The following is a 26,389-nucleotide window of genomic DNA, read 5'->3' on the forward strand; positions in this document are numbered from 1 at the left end:
TTGTTTTTGTTGAGACTGAATCCTACATCGATAAGGGGAACGAACGTGCATGCTACCCTGATCATTCCCCCACACCCCCAAATTGGATTCTCTCCTCCACCCAACCTTAACCCCGCAAAGCCACTTTTTCAGGCCATGCGTTGGACTTGGATGAGTGATTTTCATGTCACGAGATTGAAAGCAAATTATAAAACAAAAGAAATGTTGGATAGAGGAGATTATCGAAATACATTGTGAATCTTTTTAGGTTAGCTACCTTTATAAATTAGGGCTTTGCATCTAATCTACTTAATGATTTTTATATTTGTTTATCACTATAGATCAAGGGAATATTTTAGCAGCCGCTCATTACTACGGTATGCTAATATTATTCTTTACTTGTAAGTGAAAGGTCTTAAGTTCGAATCTCGTGAATGACGAATTCGATACTAATTAAGCTTAGCCGAACTGTCTTCTTCCTTTAGTGTAAAATATATCGTTATGGAATATTTAAGCCCATGTCTCGCTATGACACCATAGTTCACAAGTTTACAAGAAGATAAGGGGCAGTGCTATTCATACATCTATTTTTACTTCTCACACATTTTTATTAATTTTTGTCCATTGATCTTCTTTATTGTACACAATTTGACGATTGAAAATTAAGAAGGTGTGTAAAAAGTAAAAATAGGTGGTGCTATAGCATCACGCAAAATAAATCGCCAAAACCTCCAACCCTTATGACGAAGCGATGTCACTCCTTGGACCGGCCCGACGTAGCCCAAAGCTAAAGGAGAGCAAATCACGACCGGTTTGGACCGCCCGGTTAAATTGGGGAAGCCTGGACCGTACATACCGATACACAATTTTACATTTTCCAGTTTCGTATGTTTATAGCCAAAATTAACCAAAAAATTCCCCAACAATTTCCTTTGAATTTAACCAAAAAAACCCAGACAACAATTTTCCTTCACTTTCCTCCCATCCAAACACCCTCCCTCCCTCCCAAAATCCCACTCCACCATTCCCCAATCCCAGTCCCTTTCTCCCTCTTCACAATTACACAAACTCTACACTTGTTGTCATTGATCGATGGCGGATGAGGAAGGCCCCGAGAGGGGCGAGATCAATGGCGGACCGGCATCCATGGACTCCATCGAGTCGCGGTGGGTCTTTCAGGACGAGGACGACTCCGACCTCGACGACGACGATGCAGAGGCACATGCGATGCATCGGACGGTTGTGGATTCGGAGGATGATGAAGAGGAGGACGATAATGCCGATCAGCGATTGATTCGCACTGGCCCTCGCGTCGATTCCTTTGACGTAGAAGCGCTCGAGGTCCCCGGCGCTCTCCGAAACGAATACGAGGTGCTTCAAACTCGCAATCTCTCACTTTTGCTATTTACTTTGTGACGAGATTACGACTTGCATTTTTCGATTCGGTTCGAGTAGCCTCGCTCTTTCGGCATTGCTTTGTGAGATGTAGATCAATGCTTGTATTAGCTTTACTTTCCTATATTGTTGTGCTGCATACATACATACAGACATACATCCTTTCTAGCTTGGTGGCTAATTTACATTTTGGGAGATTTACTTATTGGACAATTATCGGTTGCGTATCTAGAGGTGTTACAATAGCGATTGACTGTACACGTGAAGCTCGATTTTTTGGTTTTATTATCCCTGTTTTTAATAATTATTTTAGTTCTAATGGATGCCTTACAATGTTGACGCTTAGGCTCTAAAGGGACATGTTTAGCGTCCTACCCAATCTAAGATATTGTCATTTTTCAGACCTTGGAGTTTAATTTTTTACTTTGTGAACGGTTACTCTTTTTGGCTAGCTCGATTTCTGGTATAACGCAGTGCTAAAAAAAATGAACTGCCTAAGCATTTACGTCATATACATTTTAGGATTATGTGCTTTTTCTGCTTTATTGAAATCCTGAATGTTATCTAAGAGCTCATGAGCATGGTATGAGTGGCTGTGAAGGTAAATGAGTAGCTGATGTTCTAATTGTGGTAAACAATTAAGGTTGGATTATTTTGAATCTTTTGAATCTTTGAGCAGAACTTCAAAGCAGTTACATAATGTTGGGGGTGGGGATAGAGTCATAGAGAGGAGTATGGAAACTCATTAATGCAAAATGGCAGCTTTTAGTGAACGTAAGTTACATTGTCACAAATTGCATACTTGTTTACCATTCTAAGTTTGGAATTTGTGATGATTTTTTACTTCCTCCAGAACCTTCTTTATGAAACAGAATGCTCATACATCAATCACATACACCATAGGAAGTACAAGTCATAAATCATCAACACCAAAGTTCAAATGATAAGCAATTATGACAATGTAATCATGCTTAATCCATTCTTCTCCTCAAATGGAACCTTTTCTTGAACCATCTCAATTGCTTTGGACGGCTGAGTTACCTAGTAAGGTACATATGTATACGTGGATAGGGTCAATAAATTTTGGTATTATCCATTGTCAGGGACCAGATTAGTTTTCTATGTGCGATAATGGAGTAGAAAATGTTGATTATATATTACTTCATTCCCCAGTAGCTCTTGGATTGTGGCAGAAGCTGAGGCGGGGCTGAGTTGGCTGTTTTTCTAGGGAAGGAGGGGAAGGGGATAGTTTTTATGGGGTTGGGTGAGGTTTTCAAATTTCTTGCTACCAATGGTAGAGGCTGTATTTAGAGATTTCCATTTCTTCATTCTTCATGTGGATTGGCGGCTCCAGTTAGTTGATTTTGGGAGGGTTGTTGCTGGTGGATAGGAGTTGTATACTCCTGTTTCTAAGATTTTTTTTTTTATTGTAAGAAGGTTTGCTTGGTGGTGAACCTCTTTTCCACTGCCAGGCATTTCTTATGTTCTTTCTGTAACCATTGAACTTTCGCTTAATAAAGACTCTTATATACTCAATGCTGTAAACTGATTGAGTGCTGCAATTTTCCTTTTGGGGGATAATGTGCTGAGTTTTTATGTAGTTCTGAATATAGACTTCCCTTTCTCACCATTTATGATTTTAATCTCTTTGGACCATTATTTAATTGGAGTAGAGTAGTTAGCATTGGAAAAGACCTACAATGGCAGCAACTAGAGACAGGAGGAAGTTTTACTCAATAATTTTCAAGAAACCTTGGTTATCTTCTTATGTTTACTTTGTGAATATGTCAAGAAGATTGAGATCTAGTGTTTAGCAACTTGGTATTGTCACATTTGGATGATGATAATATTTAGAAACATTAATTGTAATCGTAACCCCATGAGTATGTTGAACTTTGACAACGAACTATTACCTAGGCAACTCATGGTCACTTTGAAATTTGCTTCACGAAAGCAGTTTACTTGCATTGTCTATGCTCACTGGAGAAAGTGGCATTTTTTCTCCAATATGGATTGATAGATTAGTCTTCCTTATAGTTCATCGTCTGCGTTATATTGAGTTCGTAAGAAAAGTATTCTATTATGAATTCGTACATAGCTAAGGTTTGAAATGAAATTTTAAATTTCTACTGAAAGAGGGAATGTTGTTACAAAAGTCCTTACTTGGAACACATATCTTCCTTCTTCTTTTTTTCTGTAGTTGTGTTTCTTTTTCTTTTTTGCTTTTATAATTTAGAATTTGTCTTTTTGCTAAACTATTGAATTATGTTTATGTCACAAAATATTTTTCACATTTGAATTGAGTTGAGCAATATTTTTGTAAGAGGTCAATAAAGAGAGATATTAGGAAGGGGTATTGACCTTGGTTGGAGAGGAAAATTGTTTTTTTTTTTTTTTTACCTTAATTGAAGAGGAAATTTGTTTTGATTAACTTATGCTAATGACCATTGACCTATGCCGAAATAAGAAGTTATTTAGTGACCTAAACCAAGTTTCCTTAATAATGTAATTTTAATTGCAGGATTTCAGTCTCGGAAGGAAAATAATAATTGCTTTTCAGACCCTTGGAGTTGTCTTTGGTGATGTTGGAACAAGTCCATTATATACATTCAGTGTCATGTTTAAAAAGGCACCTATTAATGGAAATGAGGATGTTATTGGAGCAATGTCATTAGTCCTGTACACGTTAATCTTGATCCCCTTGCTTAAGTATGTGCTGGTGGTTCTTTGGGCAAATGATGATGGTGAAGGTATGTGGGATTCAGTAAATTAAGTCGTTATTCTCTCTCTTTCTCTCTTCCCCTCCCCCGGGCCCCCTTCTCCCTTCTCTCTAACAGTACAAACAAACCTATTGTGTATGCAGTTATTGCAGTACAAAGTCAATGCTTGGTTGAATGCATATTATCTATTTCATGGTCATTTAACTTTTCCAGGTGGTACATTTGCTTTGTATTCATTGATCTGTCGACATGCTAAGGTCAGTCTTCTTCCGAATCAGCTTCCGTCAGATGCCCGGATATCAAGCTTCAGGCTAAAGGTGCCATCTCCTGAACTTGAGAGATCTTTAAAAATCAAGGAAAGGCTTGAGGCTTCACTGACTCTGAAAAAGCTTCTTCTGACGTTAGTTCTTGCTGGTACTGCAATGGTGATAGCTGATGGGGTTGTTACACCAGCAATGTCAGGTATTGCATAATCAATTCTTATTCTGTTTAACTTGTCGCAAGTTGCAACTGATCAACCTACTACTGATGTGATGAAATGAGGAAATGCTGCAGAGCTGTTTTAGATGTATTGTTCTTGTTTCAATTGTTAAGAGTGGGTGTGCATAAATTCTTTTATGTTTTATATAACCTTTGCTTTTTATTTTCTTAATGCAGTAGTATCCGCTGTTGGTGGTCTAACGGTTGGAGTCGAGGCAATTAAGCAAGGTATTGTTTACCCCGTAGAGCAAGTCTAAAAAATTCGTCTTTGTCTACTGTCATAATTTTGTTGGAGGGCCTACATAGTCTTGGTAAATTTTGGTTAGAGGAGATGGCTTGCACAGTGTTGTGTTGTAGAATAGAACTTTAACTTTTGCAAATCTAAAATCTTCTAGTTCTTATTTAAATTACAATTTTTATTTTGAATAAAGTTACAGTTGATGTCTGAACTTTTTAGTATGATGCGTATATTTGCATATGCGTTTTATTTCTTTCTTAGCATGTTTTGCTAGGTGGTGGATTTCATATCCACTATTTTTGTAATTCATGCTATTGTTTTAATAAAATGTTATTGTTTCTTCTATAAATAAACTAAACCACACTTTAATATTTACCTCCTTTTTTATTGGGTGCAGATCAAGTGGTGATGATTTCAGTTGCCTTTCTTGTTATTTTATTCAGTGTACAGAAATTTGGGACAAGTAAAGTTGGACTGGCTGTAGGCCCTGCCTTATTCATATGGTTTTGTTCCCTTGGGGGCATTGGGATTTACAACCTTGTTAAATATGACAGCAGTGTCTTTAAGGCATTCAATCCTATTCACATATATTACTTCTTCAAGAGGAACTCCACTAAGGCTTGGTATTCCCTTGGGGGTTGTATTTTATGCGCAACAGGTAATCAATCTGGAAAAACTTGGACCTTGGGGATGCATGAGAGTTGCTATCTTTCTTTTTTGTAAATTTTCACAACCTTCATAATGAATTTTATTGTCATATTTTAGCCCACACATGGATTTTATACTGGAATGAATTCCTGCAATATTAATTTTTTTTCCTTGTAAAAAGTATACAAAATATCTTGAAGTATGAAACCCTCACAATATCAAATTTTTGGTTGATATTATATGGTGAAATGGGAACCTATATATTATTGGTTATCACCTACTATTTTCATGTTCTTTACTGATATATATAGTATGTATCAGGTTCCGAGGCAATGTTTGCGGATCTTTGTTACTTTTCCGTGCGATCAGTCCAGGTAAAGAATCGAATAATAATTGGTTTCTGGACCATTGTTCTATTCATTTTAGTCATATGATGCATCAAGTGTCAGAATATGCGGTGTCAGACTGTCAGCCTTCAGATTGTTTGAACTGTAATTCACTGGGTATTTGTTCTTTTCAGCTTACGTTCGTTTTTCTTGTTTTGCCCTGCCTTATGTTGGGTTATTTGGGTCAAGCTGCATACCTTATGGAGAACCCAGATGAAGCTGAGCTAGCTTTCTTTTCTTCAATCCCAAGTAAGCTTTATTGACGCATTTACAGATTCCAAGCAAATTATTCAGTTAGGACTTTCTACAAACATGTCAGTAGTCATACTTATTTCACTGATTCTGGAGAAATAATACCATGTCGTCTACAGGTGGTTTTTTCTGGCCTATGCTCCTCGTTGCTAACATTGCCGCATTGATTGCTAGTCGTGCAATGACAACAGCCACTTTTTCATGCATCAAACAATCAATGGCACTTGGTTGTTTCCCTCGCCTTAAAATCATACATACCTCTAGGAAGTTCATGGGGCAAATTTATATCCCTGTCGTAAATTGGTTTTTGCTGGTGGTTTGCCTGGTGTCTATCTGCACTATTTCAAACGTTGATGAGATTGGAAATGCATATGGTAATACTCATCATCTTCCAAACTATTTAGTCTTGTTATCTGTTCAGTTTTTTTATTTGTTTGTTAATAAACCCTAGGTTTTAAATTTGGGTTTCTTGTAGTTGTCATACTAAATCAGCTTTTTCGTGAAAACAACTGTTCAGGTTTGAATTCACCAAACTCTGAAATTTTTTTTTTGATATCCCCTCACCTAGTATTGCTCACCAAATGTTTTCACAGTTTACTCGACAAACTTCATCAATCGAATTTCTGTCTAGTCAAACTTTGTTTGGTTAGACAATCTTATTATTGTGTTTTGGTTTTCAACAAAATATCTGTTGCACAAAAGTGCCTTGTTGGAATTATGTTATTCCAAAGAATATAATTTTTCCCACTTTTTATTCATTTTTATGTCAACACTATTTAGTCTCCTTTTTCGTACTGCTTGGGTACTTGCTTTCGTTATTTTTTTGTAATTTTATAAGATAGTTACCCTATTTCTTCTGCTTTTTATTCTTGTCATCGCCATAGCCCCCAAAGTTAACCTCTTTCCAATTACCATTTCTATATTTTTAATGTTGAAGAACATATATCAGGCATTCCAAAATTTATCTAGTTCCTTAATTTACACTTTTTATTAAATAAAATTATAATTGATCACAGTATTAAAAAAAAAAAAATTATCAGATATACAAATTGGTATTATAAAAAAAATAAAAAAAATAAATTGTGATTAAAATTATCTAAGATATTTGCAGTCTTTGCTCTTTCTGTTACATGCATAGAATAAGACATCTAAATGCCATGGAATGATTTCTCTTTGTATTTGGTGAATAGGTTTTTTTTTTTTTTTTTTACCTCAGTACAGTGTCTTATTTTTCTTAGGTTAGATCTACCTGACGGGACAATCTAAATATCTGGCTTTACCCACTTGAGAAATAACATACAGGCATTGTCATGAATTATTTCAATAGATAACATCATTTATATGTTTCCTGTATCTCCGTTGTTGAACTTAAGTTTTTCATAAAATCAATTTACATACGGGTTTTTAAATTTCTTGATACGAATCCTCTTTTACTACAGGCATTGCTGAGCTAGGAGTGATGATGATGACGACCATTTTAGTAACAATTGTTATGCTTCTTATATGGCAGATAAACATTATCATCGTGCTGAGTTTCTTAATAATTTTCCTGGGGTTGGAGTTGACCTTTTTCTCATCAGTTTTGTGGAGTGTGGGAGATGGAAGTTGGATAATTTTGGTATTTGCCATAATTATGTTTTTGATAATGTCTATCTGGAACTATGGAAGCAAGCTTAAGTATGAAACTGAAGTCAAGCAAAAGCTGTCAATGGATTTGATGCGGCAATTGGGTCCCAATCTTGGGACAATAAGAGCTCCAGGCATTGGTTTGCTTTATAATGAGCTGGTGAAGGGAATTCCAGCAATTCTTGGCCATTTTCTGACCACACTTCCCGCAATCCACTCGATGATCATATTTGTTTGTATAAAGTATGTTCCAGTTCCTGTAGTACCTCAAAGTGAAAGGTTCCTTTTCCGGCGTGTCTGCCCAAAAAACTTCCACATATTTCGTTGTATTGCCAGGTAATATTCTGATTTGGTAGGGTACAATGATGCCTTTGTATAATCTAGTGCAAAGTGTAGATCCATAATGTAAAATGGCCAAGCCAGTCATCAGAAAATATTCAGCCTTTGTGAGATGTGTTACTTTCTACCAGTGCACTTGACAACAGATACAGTAGAATCATTCATGTTTACATTCAAATGTTTTTTCTTCCGTTTTCCTTTTCATTCTATCATGTCTTGTTGCCTTCTATGTCTGATGTTATGACTTCAACAGGTACGGCTATAAGGATGTTCGTAAAGAAAATCACCAAACATTTGAACAGCTACTAATTGAGAGCCTTGAGAAATTCATACGTAGGGAGGCTCAGGAGCGGTCACTAGAGAGTGATGGGGATGATGGTGATACAGACTCAGAGGATGAGTCCTCTTGCTCAAGGGTTCTTATAGCACCCAATGGAAGTGTTTACTCACTTGGCATTCCTCTCCTGGCTGAGTTCAAGGAGACGAGACAGCAGCCTACATCAGAAGCAAGCACATCAGAGGAGGTGACGCCAGTGTTTCCAACAGATCCAACAATTTCTGATTCTGAGCAGAGTATTGATAGGGAACTATCGTTTATACGGAAGGCCAAGGAATCGGGGGTTGTTTATCTTCTTGGTCATGGTGATATTAGGGCGAGGAAAGATTCATGGTTCATTAAGAAGTTAATCATCAATTACTTTTATGCCTTCTTGAGGAAAAATTGCAGGAGGGGCACTGCGAATTTGAGCGTGCCCCATTCGCATCTAATGCAGGTTGGGATGACATATATGGTATGAAGGCTGATTTTGCTACGAAAATAAGGCCAACTTGAACTCTTACACCGGAGTCCGAGACATGCAGCTGGTGTTATGTCACAAGTGGTCTTCATGTAGCGCACGACTTGTTCATTGCTGCAGTTGGAAACCACGAGCTTCTGGAATTTCATTGCCCGATTTGATTGCCGGCCATTTTGGTCCACCACTCGTTTGAGGATGTCGCATGGCTGAAGTTTTGTTACTTTGTACTCGGCTTGTCTTCCAAGCATCGATTTTTGCGGTTATGCATCTGGAAAGTGTGCTGTAATTACGATGTCAAAGTTTGTGAATGTGATTTGTAATGACATCCTTCATCTTCAGATTGATTGACATTGAAATGACTATTATTCCCTTCCCGTTCATATAACTTGTATGGACATTATAGGAAACTGAAATTACATAACCTGCTTTCTTTTTTGATATTGGTCATGTGAGTATATAACCTAATTTATCCGTCTTTAGCCGTTTTCACTATGATCAATTACGTACAAATGGGAAATGGTAAACACCGTTTTTAGCCTCGCACACTTTTGTTTAATGTTGTCCGTTTTCTTTTATTTATTCAACCGATGACCAAAAATAAGTAGGGGTTGAAAAAGGGTGTCGTACAACCCTGAGCCTCTTCTCTGTTTTTACCAATTGGTTTTTAATATGAATGCCCACATTCTAATAGTATCAGAAGCACTGTGGCTGTTTACATTACTCGAGGAAGTTAGAATGTTCAAAACTTGGTCCTTTCCATGTCATCAGGAAATGGAGCTAATAGTTTTTCCCTTCGCTAAAAGATGGATTAGCAGATTTATCGGAAGGGTGTCTCCCGAATCATTAACAGACGGGATACGAGTCAATTTCACGGTTCGGTTCAGGTAGAGAATTCGTTAGTAACCTATTGATCATTCGATAGGAAGGACACAAATGTACGATACATTGATTTGATTCGTTTTAAATTCGTTTGAAAATGTAATTCGGCTCTAAATTTAGTTCGGTTCAGGTAGAGAATTCACTAGTAACCTACTGTAACATTCGATAGGAAGGAGACAATGTACGATATATTGATTTGATTCGTTTCAAATTCGTTTGAAAATGTAATTCGGCTCTAAATTTAGTCGATTCATAAACCGTTACAAACGCAGGGTCACGAGCAATCTCACTTCTTTTCCCCAACGGGGACCTAACAAAGATAAATATCAGTACCCATTAATGATAACTAATGTAAGTAGTAACGGTTTCGCCCATGTTGAGTTGTTCTGGCATTCTCGGGCAATGAAGTTTGCAACAGAGTGCTTGTGGATGATTTCTAAACAATTCAACCTGCTAGCATTTTAGCATTTATTCAATTGCTTTGATACACGTTTTTATGCATTTCACATAGACATATAATCACTGCTATAAAACACAAATAATTCCTTACAATAAATAAATAAATAAAAATGTATAAAATGTATCATTTTAAATATTTTACGATCAGACCAAATTATACTCTCAAACAAGTTTAGAATGAATCGAGCCGAAATATCATGATGTCTGTCGACTCCCTATCGAATAGCTACAATAGGTTACTAGCGAATTCCGTACACGAACAAAACCATGAACTCAACTCGTACCTCGTATCCGGACATTGCACCAGAACATACTGCAAGAAAAATACCTTCACTACTCAATTTTGAACTTTTATCTAATTCTGCAGTGGATTCCTATATTCACTTATGCAGTATTGAGTTTGGTCGTTGACCCGTCTTTCAAAAATCTTTTTTTCTGAAAAATGAAAGGGTTTGGAACCTTATTTGAAGCCAAGTTATGACCCTGCTCCTCCACATCTAGTGGCAGAACTCGCAGAAGCCGATCTTTTTGTTGGCTGTATTATTCTTTCCATTTACCATCAGAAGGAGGATGCTCTTCTTCTGCACTTACGTCGATGAGAAGATCAGATTCCTCATTAGTTTCGGAGCGAGCAGAACCACTATATTTTTGTTCCTGTTTAGAGAACTTGTATCTCAGAAACAATGAATTTGCCATAACCCCTACAGAACTCAAGCCCATGAGGCCTCCAGCAATTGACGGCGTCAGAATGGTCCCAGTTACTGGAAGCAACACTCCAGCAGCAATTGGAAGTCCTACCTGTAAAATTCTAGTAGCATAAGACCGGGTATTGCTTCTAAATAAACTTCTTAATAAGCTTGTGATATTAACAGGCTCTAATTCCTGTACATTCAGCAGAACGAAACACCAGGAATAAACAGAGTATCGGGCTATTCTTAATCCATACAAGGACTTACAATATTGTATGCAAAAGCCCACCACAGATTTTGCTTCACAGTCTTCATAGTTAGCCTACTTAGCTCCAATGCATCAAGTAACTGCAGGACATTATGAAGATCAAATATCCTACACAACAGTACTTATTATATGAAAAGAAAGATAACAAATTTTTCCATCAGTGCTCCAGCACTCAACATTATGCATATTTTTCAAATAATCTTTCGTAGACGGTGAAAAGATTTGCGCTGCATCCTTCAATTATTTATTCATACTTGTTGATGGTAAAAGTCTAAAAGCAAATTTTGATACACGACAGCATGTAATCCTCTACAGTTTGGTTTCCAAAAATAACACTGCAGAATCTGCCACCTATTTGTGCTTTCAAAAACAACCCGGGGTGTTTGTGCAAATAATCGTACTACAATGTTATATTTTTAAGAAAATTACCTGTGAAAGTCTGTTGCCCAATAGCACAATAGAAGACACCTCACTAGCAGCTCCAACACCACCACCCATGGCAATTCCAACATGCGATGAAGCCAATGCTGCAGCATCATTAATTCCATCACCAACCATTGCTACAATGTTCTGATCCTTCTGAAGTTCCATGATGAACTTCTTCTTTTCTGTCGGTTTAACACCAGATATCACCTGCAACCCACAGCATACGCTATACAATTAAATTCGATAGAGAAAAAAAATCTGGGATCGAGTTAGACACTGGGCAGCTTCATCAGCTTCAAATGAGTTTAGGGATTGAGTATTCTCACTCTTCTATAATGACGGATGCGTTAGCAGCTGTGATTAAGTTTAGGTTTCAAGTCTTGAGGCTTTTGTATTATAGGCTCGATATACAGATTGTGGATACCTTATCCAAAAGTTGTATAGTTTATGATATTATTAAAAATCTGTTTCATTTCAAAAAATAAATTAAAATAAAAGAAAGAGGACAAGCTTTTGGTGTTCTGCTTGAAGTTGTTTCACTATTTTTTACATTTTTCCAAATTGATAAAAATTTTGTTTCCCATCAAAGAAAGAAGTAATTAAGAACTCCTTACCTTCTCTTTCGGAATACCAACAGCAGACGCGACGTACTCCGCATTATTTCTTTTGTCCCCAGATAGCATGTATACATCGATCCCTTGCTTAGATAAAGATTTAACAACTTGTCCAGCATCTTCCCTTATCTGATCCTCAAAATAAATGAGACCGGCAAGAATACTATCAATGCCAACATATACAATAGATTGACTTGTATGGGCTTCTACTTCTTCAAATGGATTCTCAGTAACTCCATGCCTGCATATATTTAGTTTTTCAATGGGACCTCAATACATGATCCAAGATTAAATTATTTAAGTCATATTAAGAAGGAAAAAAATAACAGAAGAGATCTTATTTGGAAGATGAAAACAACTAAGCCTTTGGTTCCCAAAATTAATTTCCATGGTAAGCAAAACAGTCAATCAATCTTCTGGGGTCATTCAAGACTGCAGCAAACAATCAAGAATAAAATTGAGAATTGGTCCATGAACCAAAAATCTGTTAATTGAGATCCCTAAATTTAACAAAACATGCGCCCTTGGTTGCCTTCAATATACCTTCAATTCCCTAACACCAAATGAGCCCTAAAAGTTCTCTAAGATTCTACATATCTTTAACGAATCTCTAGGATTTTCTTTTAAAGTCGTTTTGATGCGAAAAACCTTCAGAAAATGAGCATCTGTTGAAGTACCTCTATATCTTCTTAGTCTCTCTAAGCTGCTTCTGTTTAGCGCTCCTGTAAGTCGAATCTGTCAAGCATTACTTCCATTTACATTGTTATTTGTATCCTAAAGAGTTCATCGTGATCATAGGCAGCACTCTCTTTATGTTGTCCTATATGAATCTAAATTTTCAATAATAGGATTCTAAATTCCCTTAACAATGGTCCAGGGCCAATGCCTATCAGCATTACACCTTTACAAGAAGCAAATTCACATTCAAATATGCAATGATACAAACTATTATATTCCATTATACCCTGTAATTACCTTTGAACCCATTCCAAAGTCCCAACAGAAACCTTTTTGTTCTCAATAGTTGCTACAGCACCAGAGCCAGGTTCTTCCAAGAATGTTCCATCCGCAACCTGTCATAAAGTGCACAGTTTAGATCTGAGCATCATGATTTTTTCGGAACCTTATCCAGCTAATGCATGTACTTAATGATATGATCCTCTTCTAGAACACCAAGGATTTGTTCACGGAACTGCATTCTCTCTTTTTCTTTAAGAGCTGATGCTCATATAGGGGAGAAATTAAATGCAGAACTCCAGCACCACTCTATACAAAAATCCAGCCCAGTTCAGACAAAAGCACACTAAGGGGACATCCTTAAAGTGCTTAGACCAAAGATTCCCAAACAGATACAATATCTAGTTGTCCCAAATAAAATCCATTAGTTAGAGAAAATATAACCTGTAAATAGAAACAACCACAAGCAACACCTCACTCGGCATAACTTGCATACCGATCCATCCAAAGGAGAATAGCACAGTGGGTTTTTGTGAATATAATAGAAACTTGAAACGACGACAAAGAACCCCGATATGCAATCATCAAGGAGAAAAAAAATCATAAGGTTCACTTCTTAAGAAACTTTGACTTGTATTAAATCCCGTATGGAATGCACTCCAGAAAATTATTTTGCAAAACACTCAAAATGCACATCAACAGTCTATGGAACCAGATATATTCAGTTAAGTTAAAGATAAAATGATCCATAAGAAGCAAATTTAGAAATCTTGAGAAGAAGGAACCTTCATATTCTGACAATTAAGAGCCTGACTAGCTTCCACAATAGCTTTTGCAACAGGATGAACTGTATTCGATTCTACTCCAGCAGCAAACTTCAGAACATCAACTTCTGACCAAGTATGGTTTATCTTTTCTCTGTTAAAATAAAAAAAAAATCACTCCATCTTTTTTCTTAGTGGCAAACCCTAGTAAGAAAATCTCTGAATTGGAAACAGTCTGGATCTGAGCTAACTGTAAAGACTTATTCTTTTTCAGACAAAGATAGTGTTCTAGTACAGGGTAATACGTGGTTATCTTTCTAGTCACTAGAAAGATGAGTTGTTTGTTCGAGTTGTGCCTCTAATAATTCAAATCCCAAAAACAAATCATGCATGAAAATTCATTTGGATCCTCAAAACTGCATAAAATTGTCGCAGAAGACACAAATTTAGTAGTACAGGTAAAATGTGAAACAGATCAAACAAATGCACTGTACCTAGATACAGATATGATTCAGCATGCAAAGCCACTGGATAGTTTTCCAATCCAGGAAAGAATTGTTAATCCACAAGTCACTAAACCACCTAAGCACATTCATCAACACATGTAGCTAGATTGCAATCTAGAAGCGACCTGACTTGAGAGTCTAAGACACGGCTCAACTATGCAGGACGAACAGTTTCAGTAAACTGTTTCCTTGTTGACTTTTGTTAATTCCCTTGGAGACACGTTTCTGATTGTAAAATGGAGAAATTCAAAGCTTAAAGGCACCCAATATATAACACAAAGTCATTGCGTCAACATGTTTAGCACAGTCCTTCTAAAACCTTTTTACAAAATTAAGTTATCAGAGAAGTTGTTTAGGGTTTAGGTATTGATTAAAGAGATTTTTTTAGTATGATTGAACATATTTGTTATTTTATTTTACTTGTTCCACACCATCGCCTGATTTTTTTTGCATTTTTTTTAGGACCTGGGCTATAGGAAGTTAAGAGTTGTGAATTCCCTAACTATAAGCTGGTAAGGGTCGATGAGATCCGAGAAGCATAATGAACTCCTTTTGATATCATGGAAAATTAAAGCAACCCTTTTTCTATGTCACTGGAAAGCTTCAAATAAATTTAATATCCTTAAATGAAACAGTAATGTGAGAATGAAGATTTGTCACGACTCAACTTTAAGTCAGTAACTTTCGAACGTTCAGGAGTCACAATATTAGTCACAACAGGTTTGCCCACTGTCAGAGTCCCTGTTTTATCAAACACTATAGTGTTCACCATTGAAAACTTCTCTAAAATACTACCGCCACGCAAAAGTAGTCCTCTTTTAGCTCCCAACGAAGTCCCAACCTGGAAAGAACTCAATACTGAAGATAAATTTGACATATCATAAGCAAGAAAATTCAAATTTAGAACTTATCAAACAAGTTTAAGGAGGTAAGGATTTTGTTCAGATAGTGTGTGCCTACCTTACCTGAGGTCGGGTGTTGGGAGTAGTATCTTTAAAATTCAATTGCTTAAATGCAAAGTAAATTGCGTTCACAAGTTAGCATATACCTCCTGTTCTATTTATCATTTTATGGAATCATATATAGTTCTAATTCAAACATAAAACAGAAAGAGTTGGATTCGAAATCTGAGCCCTTAAAAGTGTTGCAATCAAAATCTTGAATTGGTTAAAGTTTAAACCATTCTATTACAAACACAACAGAAATAAAAATTTAAGGTCTAATAAGCACAAATCATTTCTAAGTTGGTAATGGCCGAAACAGTTTTTTTTTTTTTCAAATAAGAAAAGTTGTGTGGCAGTGATTAGAGTTTGCAAAGAGATTACCAGCACAGCTGTAGGTGTGGCTAGCCCAAGAGCACATGGACAAGCAATAACCTGCAATCACAAAAACAGAGCTTCACCGAAGGCTATTTTACACTTATGAAAAGTAAAACTTAATTGCAAATAGTACCTATCTTGTTTTTTTTTTTTTTTTTTTTTTTTTTTTTTTTTTTTTTTATATGATTCCCTTCATGGCATTCAAGAATCAGGGTCCCTTTCAAAATTTTAAGCGAGATAAATCATAAACCTCTAATTCATACCAGTACACTGCAAGAGAGTTGCAATGCTAACGAAACTGAATTTCCTCCGTGAAAAGCAGCAGGTAAAATATGACCACCAATCAAGCTCCAAAATAGAAATGTAGCAGCAGAGAGTGTCATTACTCCATATGTAAAATGTCCAGACACCTGGTGAAACCAAAGAAATCAAAAGATGAGCACCATTCTAGTAAGTGCGATCAACAAATTATATTACCACAATGCTAAGCATGTAAGTTACTTGGTTATACTTGATTCAATTTTTTGGCTCTGCAACAAGAAAAAGAATATAATAAAAACAAATAAGAGAACACAAATATATATATATATATACACGAAAGACAAACACTAGTAAGCCATACATTGAATTAGAAGAAGATAAAAGTTATTGGAATACCAACTGATAAGTGTATCTAACCTATATCCAACTATGTCGGTTCAAGGCACACTTTGGGGCCAACACCAACCCAAGCCAACCCATGTGCACCCCTATACAATATGCTAGTTTTATAACAATACCTTATTTTGGATATCTCTACTGCAAAATTGCAACTGTAAAATACTCTGTCCAACTACTGTAAGAAAGAATGGATAACCTTGTCGGCCAAGCGCTGTACAGGAGCTTCCCTACTCTGTGCTTCTTCTACCAAGCGAACAATGTCTGCCATAGCAGTCTCACCACCTGGTCTCTGTACTTCAACTGTAAGAGTGCCATTGAGATTTATGCTTCCGGCGGCAACTTGACTCTAGCATAAAGATAAAATTCTCCAACATTGTGATAACCTCATATCAGAGGTAGCTTTTATAATTACCTAAGTGAATTTAAATATGTGCATAGAAGATGGGGGAAAAAGGCACATGCTCATAATAAGCAACAACATACCCCAGGTAGTTTGGTTACAGGCAACGGCTCTCCTGTAAAACTTGACTCATCAATGATACTCCTACCAGCTTTAACAATTCCATCTACTGGAACACGGTCCTAAAGCAATGCAAAAAGGAAACTATAACTGCATGCCACAGTTCGGAATTTTAAAAGGATATATAATTCACAACTATTTTATCCTTTGCATCAGAAGCTGGGAGACTAACGATCCACAAAATAAAAGTGGCATCCAACAGAAAATACCAAATTTAGCAAAGGACAAATCAAATAAGAGTATAACTGATGTAGTCATGTAGAGGTGGTAGGGGGTACAGAACATCAAATAGCAAAAGCAAGATTGTATCATGCTTACTTCCTCCAAGTAGGGCTGAGATGATTAAAAACATTAAATACTAAACGCAAGATGATGTAATGCTTACTCCAGGTAGTACAACAATTTTATCTCCAACAGAGAGGCTGTTAGTAGAAACTTCAACTACTGATTCCAACTCTTGTTCACCGTTATTGACCAAAAGACGTGCTTTTGACGGTACAATACTAAGAAGTTCAGTCATATCACTGCTTGCTTTGATTTTAGCTCTTTGTTCAAGATTCCTCCCTAACAAGACGAATGCTATCAACATAATTGGTTCCTCGAAGAAAGTCTTCCAGCCCTGCGTCCAGAAGGTCCATTGAACAAGGCTACGGAGTTAGCAAGCACAATGCACATTTTTTTATTAAGAGACATAAGTTCCTTTTTTCTTTTTTTCTTTTTTTTTTTGTGTGTGCATGTGTTAAGGAAAAGGATACACATAAGTTTAAGTGAAATACAAATTTAGCCAAGTCTATCAAATTTTGAGTTTATGAAAAGAGAGGGAGGCAGAAAGGGAGGGCAACGGAAAGGGGCAAATTTACTTTTTTTACAACAGAAATATAGACATTGTTGGGTCGTACACAAACATAGGGCGAGTAATTAGTCTAAAACCAAGTGTTTGGGCCAGGTCATCCAAACTTTAACCTGTTGAACCAACATGACTTCAGATATTATGTACTAAAAGAACTAGTTAGTTGGAATTGGAGCCTAATTGACTTGACAGCCTAAACAGTTAGAGCATAAGATTATTCCTCAAGAATGCATCTGGGAACAGAGATAAACATATATCATCCCCTTCTACACATTCAGTTACTTTCTAGGCTACACCTTGCAAAGATCAGCTATGAAACATTTGTAATGAGTTTACAAACACGGATTTTACACTGCAGGTGGATGCTACCATTAGAGAATAACAGGCAATATTAAATAAGAATCTTTGTTCCATTAAACGGTGAACAGACCAAAATTCTTGGTATTGAAACAGTTTTGACTATTCAAAACACATGACAATAGTATATGCATCAAGCCAGTCTACTTATAACAGAGGATCCTTACCCATCTACCAATAGAAATTAAATGTTGCGGATCCGACTAGATCTGGAACCCAAAAAATATAACAAGAAAGACCAGCACTAACCAGTTTTGGTATAAAGGCAGCTAATGAACTGACAGTAAATGATGATAAGGCCCCTAGACCAACCAAAGTATTCATGTTTGGAGCCCCTTTAACAAGACTCCTCAAACCATCAAAGATAAGTCGACGCCCAGGACCAAGCAATGTAAATAGACATAAGGACAAATGGAATCCTGTCGAATGAAGCGCATGGATCCATGGTGCCTTAGCCCCAAAGAAATGAGATGCATGGCCAATTAAGCAGACAGCACACAGAGCCCAAGAGAATGCAAGCTCATTTCCTAACAAAAGAAAAGGCAAAAATTAGTTGCACGGTGTATGCATATTAATCATAAGTGCTTAGCGACATGAAGCCTTGATGTAGTTTACAAGAAGTTTAGACACACTTAAAAAATATAACAAGTAAACTACAGATGCTCACTACTTAAAGATGTCTACCACTTTCTTTTAGGCGTTTACGCTTTTCTTCCATTTTCCTTTCAAAAACTTTGAGAAAATTGTCTCGTCCTGAATCTGCACACAAGAATAACCAATTAGTTCAACCACTACACAGAATCATTTTTTTTTTTTTTTTGTCAAATACACAGAACCAAATTAGTACATTGGGGTAATAATCAAGTCCTCTTGCCATGATGGAGATTAAAGATGACTGACATGAAGAGCCATATCTTACAAGAATGTATGTTTGGGGTCTTGAATTTGGTAAGTATCCAGTATTTCCAATCAAAACATGAATCTAGGAAAGAAAACACGTCTTCATCACACAAAGCAAAACCTAACAGATTGATAGAATCTATTTGCCACAATAGACTAAAATTTCCACGTTCACAAATAGATGGTGCATAATGGACAGTGTTGTTCACACCAAACAACAAAAACAAGATCATATATTTGAAGCACTGAAGAAAATAAAAAATACAAAGGGATGACATTCATTTTCCATTGCCAATATTCTTTTCAAGAGAGTCATCTGTTCCCTTTCAATTTACGAACAAAGAACTTCCATGGAAAAACGGATTGGAGATGCAAACATCTAGGTAGAGACACAAGAACAGCTTACCAAGCAGGGATGGGTAACAGCCAAAGAGTGGAAAACTATCTAACTGTGTACCTAAACAAAAACCATCTTGTTTTCTCCATAGACGAAAATTATTCTCTTCCTCTAAAACTACATTGTCGGAATGGAAGGCAGAACTGCATGATGCCAAAGAGTAACACCCTTTTTGGTTTATCCAGCAATTTAGGTCGGCAAGGAATAGGAGTTTCTAGGCACATCATGCACTACACCTGGAAACTCCTTTTTGAAGCGTCTTGTAATTTTTATTTCACCATGAACTGCCTACCAACAAGATCTTGTACTTTAGTTCAGAACTTGTACTTCACTGTATTATGACTTGAAGAAAACTAATAAAGACGAGATAGAACAGCCCCGTTTCTGTACCAAACACTTTGACAAAGAGATAAGCCTTGGAGAGATGTATTTCCAAGGGTACCATAAGGAAGATCCTCAAACGATCGCCCTTGACAATACAATTTGTATATGCTCCTAATGAAGGAACAAGGAATCAACTGGAAAAGCCACTGACCATTTATCTACGCTTTATTTACTTTCCACGTGAAGTAGGATTGCTGCTCAAAACTGATTGTATCAAGGTAACATCTGTTGTACTTTTATGCGCAAACGGAAGTGAATTCTAACAAAGTACCAATATCAACGTCAAGGAATTTCACTAAACAAACGGAGATTACAAAAGTGTTTAAGCTCTCACAACCCAAATCCCACAAATTGACCCTCACCAAATTGCCACACAAAAGAGCCACACAAAATACACTAACCCTAAGGTCTTATTTATAGTGCATAGGACTTAAGTTACAATAAGAATCCTAATAGGAAGTAAATACAAATCCTAATCACATAGGTAATTAACAAAATCTCTCCACCAAGAAAACCAACTAAGAAGTCAAAATCCAAACCCAAATAGGACACCAAAACCAAATAGGTAACACAAACCTAAGTTTTGCATCATCCTAATTTTGAGCCGTAAAACCCAACAATCTCCACCTCGGCGAGAAATTAGCAAACTTCCAAATCACATACACACTTCAAATTTGGGATACCAAAATACAAACGCAAATGTGCACCAAATTCTTTCGAAACTGATCTCCACTTATAATCAAAAAACCAAAAGTCTTCGAACTTGAAATTTCCTCCAACGCCTTCTCCAACAAATTCCATTACGGAAACTAACAAATACGAAACAAAATCCAAGCAAAAGCTTGAACATACGAACAAAAAGTGCGAATTGCACTCCACCCAAAGGGTTGAGTACCAAGCTCCACCTCCTCACATAACCTTTAGAGGAGTTCAGAACAAAGATCTTCTACAATGTTTGCATCAACACTAGCAAAAGACTTATCAAACGGCTTCTTTTTGCCCTTGAGTTTAGGGCAATCTACTTTCCAATGACCTTCCTTATAACAATAGCTACAAGTGTTCTTTCCAAGTTTGCTCCTTTCCTTATTTCTTCCTTGAACTACCAAAGCTCCATCTTGTGTGTCAGACACTTTATTCTTTAGATCTTTAGAATTCAAAGCGACTTTAACATCTTCCAAACTAAGACTTTGTCTACCAAATAGCATGGTATCGACAAAGTGTTCATACAAAGGAGACAAAGAACACAACAAAGTTATCGCATAATCCTCATCACTAATTTGGTCGTCCACACTTTTCAAATCCATCATAAGTTTATTGAATTCATCAACATGCTTATGAATTGACGTACCTTCATCCATACGAAAAGTATGCAAACTTTTCTTCAAATACAACCGTTTAGCCAGGGATTTGGTCATATACAAGCTCTCCAATTTTAACCACAATTTCGGCTCAGATTTGATGCTACCAACTTCACGCAAGACTTCATTCGATAAAGTCAGCAGGATTGCTCCAAGTGCCCACTCCATAACATCTTCTTTTTCTTCATCAATCCATGAATTCGGCAAAGCCTTCCCACCGTTTAGCGTTTTAAAAGCCCTTGTTGAAATAACAAAACACGCATCTTCAATTGCCAAATACCAAAGTCATTGCCGTCGAATTTTTCAATATCAACTTTCACCGAATACACAGAAGGCTTCATAGTGACTACCAAGCAAAGCCCAAGCCGAAACCTGGGCTCTGATACCACTTGTTGTACTTTCATGCGCAAACAGAAGCGAATTCTAACAAAGTACCAATATCAACATCAAGGAATTTCACTAAACAAACGGAGATTACAAAAGAGTGTTTAAACTCTCACAACCCAAATCCCACAAATTGACTCCCACCAAATTGCCACACAAAATACACTAACCCTAAGGTCTTATTTATAGTGCATAGAACTTAGGTTATAATAAGAATCCTAATAGGAAGTAAATACAAATCCTAATCAAATAGGTAATTAACAAAATCTCTGCACCAAGGAAACCAAGTAAGAAGTCAAAATCCAAACCCAAATAGGACACCAAAACCAAATAGGTAACACAAACCTAATTTTTGCATCATCCTAATTTTGAGCCGTAAAACCCAACAACATCCCCCCTTGTAAAGACTATCCTTCAACCGTACATACCTCTTAGTTGTTCATTTGTGTCATTAGTTATAAATTTGTAGTGAGCCGACTTTTAGGCTTGTATAACTACTTTCCTTTACTTTCTTTTATTATATGCTCTCTTTAAAATAGCTTTTCCTTGAAGAAGAAAGAACCAGCAAATTATCTAATTTACTTTGCCTCTTGATGTAGGACAACTGGAATAGATAAGAATATAAGAAGAGATCTGAATTCACTCCGACCTAGTAAAACAAATAATAGAAACAAGGAATAAGAAATACAAGGCCAAATCAAATAGGGCGTAATTTATTCCTTGGTTTGAAGGATGCTTACATCAAAAGAAATTTAGTCTTTGTAAATAGCGACACCTACCACGAAGTACAGATTACAAAAACAGAAGAGAAAATATTGAATGCTTTCCATATTTGTAGACAAGCATATACGAACACTAGCAATGCCTATGGGCAAACGATCAGTCTAATTCTCAAATATCTTATGCATAGAATACAGCCAACTTATAGAAAGACAGGAGTCCTCGATTTCCTAATGACAACCAAGGAATTGCTAAGCTCGGAGAGTAGAAGTGGAATCGAAAATCCTCCAAAACCAAATGGGTGCTCCATAATAGAAATGCTGCTCAAACTTATCCACCAAAATAAGCTGCTGGTTGAGACTACCTAAAGAAGCAAGTAGTTCTGAATCAATAACGATTTTCAATCCTCTTTTGTTACATCTGATAAAGCGGAGAGATGTAAGACATTATGCGTACATACACGCCACTGAAATTAAATCCAACAGTTTGAGGACATACCATAAACTATTATGGTTCAGCCTGACAAGAAATTGTTTGCACTTTTATGGTGATATATCTCCTTCCGTAGCTCCCTCACCTGCCACTAAACCCAGAAAGCTTCACATAAATCATTTGGAAATCCTAAGCTGGCGAAATGTATACTCTTATTTTAAAGCTATGGGGTTCTAATTGGACAAACACAAGTAAAGAAACAACACTCGAAGGACTAAATAGATAATAGTCTTTTGTATTCAGCTGACCCAGTAAACCGCTATGAATACTATCGTCATTTCTAAAGCAGCACAAAACCTACCCCCACTCAGTTTCTGTGGAACTTGTTTTGTGGATGGATAGCAGCTGAAACAATTTCAACCTTCCACAGCAATTGTAATATTATGACAACAGTACAACCCAAAGTTTACGAAACTTCGATCCTCCACTTCTCAAAAGGATATAGCAAATTCCGCAGCATCACAGTTTTTTTAGATGTAAAAGGGGCGTGCTTGAGTACCAAGAAAAGAGAAAGAGCCTTCTGGGTTTGAAATCAAACAGAGATAGAAAAGAAACCCTTTCAAGCAAGATCGATCCTTCTCATTCTCTTATGTCTGACTTTGTTTTTCTTTTTGCACCCTTTTCTTGTCAGAACCAAAATTTCATTAAAGAACTAAAGCATAATAAAAAAACAAAGTTGACCCGAGGTCCACCAACAAACTGATACAATCCTCAAAAACAGAACCAAAATACTCACACACATTGCATTACAACTTGAAAAGCTACCCTACAGCAACTACCCATTCTGATAAAATTATAGAAAATGATAGATCACTAAAAGCTAGAGAAACAGAAGCCCAAAATGATGCTCAGAACCTGACTGAAGAGTTTTCTTTTACATCCCCACTATAGTTCTCAAAGATCTTCTATTTCTTGCCAACCAAATTACCCAAAAGAAAGCTAACACAATGCAACTCCACAAATTCTTGCCTTTTTTCCACCACCAAAGCATACTCTTTTCACAAAAATGTGTGAAGGTGACTGAGGAATAACCCAATGAACTCTTGCTTCCCCACCCTAACTCACTGTCACCAATCTCAATGCATATGGACAATGTGGAAACGAATGATTTCCAAGTACTTCCTCTTTATTGCACAAAATACACCAACGAGGAGACGAGCAAAAAAGTGATCTTCTTTGTACCAAAGCACAAGTATTTTCCCTTCCATGAACTATGATCCAAACCAAAACATGAAACTTGGTAGGACCATTAGATTTCCAAATAATTTAAGTAGACTGGAACTCAGGAAGTGATTGTTTGTTAGACAGAAAATTTTAAAATTTCTTAAAGGAGAACCCCTGATGAATCCAGTTTCCACTTACTCCTAGCTGGTCTCATTTTGCAACTCAACAATCTAAAGATGAAAGCCTAGTCCTCCTACACACTCAACTAATGTGTTAATAAAACTCTGACAGCCAACATCAGACAATCGCCACTAAATGTCTGCCAATATAAGTTAATCTTAATCAACATTATGTTAATGTGTCAAGAATTTCAAGAACATCTAGCATTAAAGATTAACACTTTCGTGTTTTCAATTACTAAAAAAGTTATGTTGTCACTGATTCATGCAATGTTAGTCTAACCAGACTCTAAAGCAACATAATTTCATCACACTTTTCCTAAACATGTATAACTAACACTGAAAACACACTCGAAGAAAATAATCCGCAAACTTTAGCAATGCCCTTGAAAAGTAAAAAAACTAGCCATTACAAGGATTAACCAAACATACAACTTTCCAACAAATGAGAACCATGGAATTCATTCGTTCATATGAACAATAAATAATCGTAACATGCTGAAAGCGAAACAATTGTGAAATGCTTACCACGAAGGTTAGACTTGAACCCGCAACTGGTCAATTGGTTTGCAAGTGTCTCTCCTAGCTGCTTTTGCCAGTTTGGTGCAGCCTTCGCTTCGGACACAGGCCACACAATTGCCGTCTCTGTTGTGAGATTTACACTCGCAGACGACACCTGAGGCTGCCATATATACATACACACATATATGCCGGGTATTAAACTTACTTGAAACTTTGATAGCAACCGAAATACATGTCAATTAAAGATGAAAAATGAAATTAAACTTACTTGATTTTCTAGAATTCGCTTCACACTGGCTGCACATCCCCCACATGTCATTCCCTATCCAAGAAAATCACCAATCAATCAGATTGAGTAGGAGGGAGGGAGGGAGGGAGAGAGAGATAGAGAGAGAGGGGTTTAATAATAGTGTATTCATACTCCAACATCGAGAATAATGACATCAGTGGAGAGCACGGAAACCTCATCGCCTCCAGCAGCAACAAACTTGGACTTGGCATCGCCGCCGCCGGAACCTCCCTCGCCGTCACCGCCTCTGCCGCCACTCTCTCCGCCAAAGCCACCATTTCCACCACCAGAGGCAAATGAAGCAGCGGAGCTACCAACACACTCTAAACGGCGCCGTAAGAGCGGATCAACGACGCAGAGACTCCTCAGAGACGAGGAAGAGAAAGGATTAGGTTTAGGGGTCTGAAAGCCGTAGTAGTTGGTGTGAAGGGAAGTGAGGTGCCTGCGAGCAAGGGGACGACTGGGGAGGCGTTGACTGAGGAAGGTCCTGGCGAGTCGGCGGTTGAGGGATTTGGAGGCGGCAAGGAGAGCTGCCGTTGTGGGCGTCGCGGCGGACAATGTGGCCTCCATTGACATTGAAAATTTGGGGCGGTAAATCACCGCGGCTCCTCGCAAAGTTTCAAGTGCTTCTCCTCTACAATCTATCTTATCATCTGAAAATATTATATAATTGTAATAGTATTAAATGTGATGAGATAATCGCAGTGGGAGCGACACGAGAACAATAACGTCGCTGTGACAATCGAATCAAATATGTTAGGTGTGGTGGTTGTGCGTTTTAAATGTGGAACATGAGTTCATATTTTTTTTAATAGATTACTAGCAAAGAGTTCATACTTTGTGTGTGTGAACAACCGTTCATATTTTTCTATGTTCTTCTCAAGTGCAATCGTTTCAATTCATTCAAATTATCCAAAAAAACATCAAATTTCTAAAAAGAGTATGAGACAATGATGATGTGATCTCTTAATAAGGGCATATTTTTCTTAATATTTCATAATTATCATTTTGTCATCTTTATGTAAATATTGTGTATCAAAAGTGAGAGTAAAATAGAAAAAATAGGGATATAATTGTCATTTTGTCAAAAAAATACAAAATTACTATTTTGCTCTCCTTTTTGTCAAGAGTGTGTCTCAAAAGTGAGGATAAATTTGGAAAAAAAAGTTGACAATGAGGGTTATCTTAATATATAGTATAGACACTTTTAAAAACAAAGAAATGCCAAGGAGACTCAAACTCTTTATAGACATTCCTGTCACTTTATTTTTTTTTCTTAATATTTTATAAAATTGACATTAAACTGTAAGGTGACCAAAAGTCCATGACTAGTCCCACTTTGAGAGACTCTCTTAGCATTTCCCACAACTAAAATGATCAGAAATTAAGTTATAATGTTGAGCTGATTAAAATTAAATACAATAAAACTTTTACAAAGTCATAAATTTGAGATTAAACTAATTTTATAACTT

The 26,389-nt window shown here is 36.8% G+C and overlaps 2 protein-coding genes across 3 annotated transcripts; one reads left to right on the forward strand and one right to left on the reverse strand.

Moving 5' to 3' along the window:
- The first annotated feature begins 836 nt into the window (after window positions 1-836).
- Window positions 837-9,298, forward strand: LOC137725489 (potassium transporter 7). Its single transcript, XM_068464195.2, has 10 exons — window positions 837-1,350; window positions 3,896-4,124; window positions 4,308-4,556; window positions 4,752-4,802; window positions 5,210-5,470; window positions 5,782-5,834; window positions 5,981-6,095; window positions 6,218-6,472; window positions 7,538-8,060; window positions 8,317-9,298. The coding sequence occupies exons 1-10, from the start codon at window positions 1,072-1,074 to the stop codon at window positions 8,858-8,860; spliced, it is 2,559 nt and encodes an 852-aa protein (XP_068320296.2). The 5' UTR covers window positions 837-1,071; the 3' UTR covers window positions 8,861-9,298.
- An 871-nt stretch (window positions 9,299-10,169) lies between these two features.
- PAA1 (P-type ATP-ase 1) lies at window positions 10,170-25,672 on the reverse strand. Of its 2 annotated transcripts, XR_011067450.2 has the most exons (18): window positions 25,050-25,672; window positions 24,897-24,950; window positions 24,635-24,788; window positions 18,813-18,887; window positions 18,378-18,655; window positions 17,307-17,540; window positions 16,885-16,983; window positions 16,598-16,747; window positions 16,005-16,151; window positions 15,748-15,798; window positions 15,091-15,263; window positions 13,938-14,070; window positions 13,171-13,268; window positions 12,196-12,436; window positions 11,585-11,788; window positions 11,155-11,235; window positions 10,658-10,996; window positions 10,170-10,511 (listed from the first exon to the last, which is right to left on the reverse strand). XR_011067450.2 is itself a non-coding variant. In XM_068463287.2 (17 exons), the coding sequence occupies exons 1-17, from the start codon at window positions 25,491-25,493 to the stop codon at window positions 10,739-10,741; spliced, it is 2,874 nt and encodes a 957-aa protein (XP_068319388.2). In that variant the 5' UTR covers window positions 25,494-25,672; the 3' UTR covers window positions 10,170-10,738. The 2 variants fall into 2 exon arrangements, 1 of the variants encoding a protein (XP_068319388.2); XM_068463287.2 differs by having other exon boundaries at window positions 10,170-10,996.
- Window positions 25,673-26,389: the final 717 nt, after the last annotated feature.

Source organism: Pyrus communis, chromosome 5, assembly GCF_041283825.1.
Source record: "Pyrus communis isolate YQ-2024b chromosome 5, ASM4128382v1, whole genome shotgun sequence".
NCBI classification, from domain to species: domain Eukaryota; kingdom Viridiplantae; phylum Streptophyta; class Magnoliopsida; order Rosales; family Rosaceae; genus Pyrus; species Pyrus communis.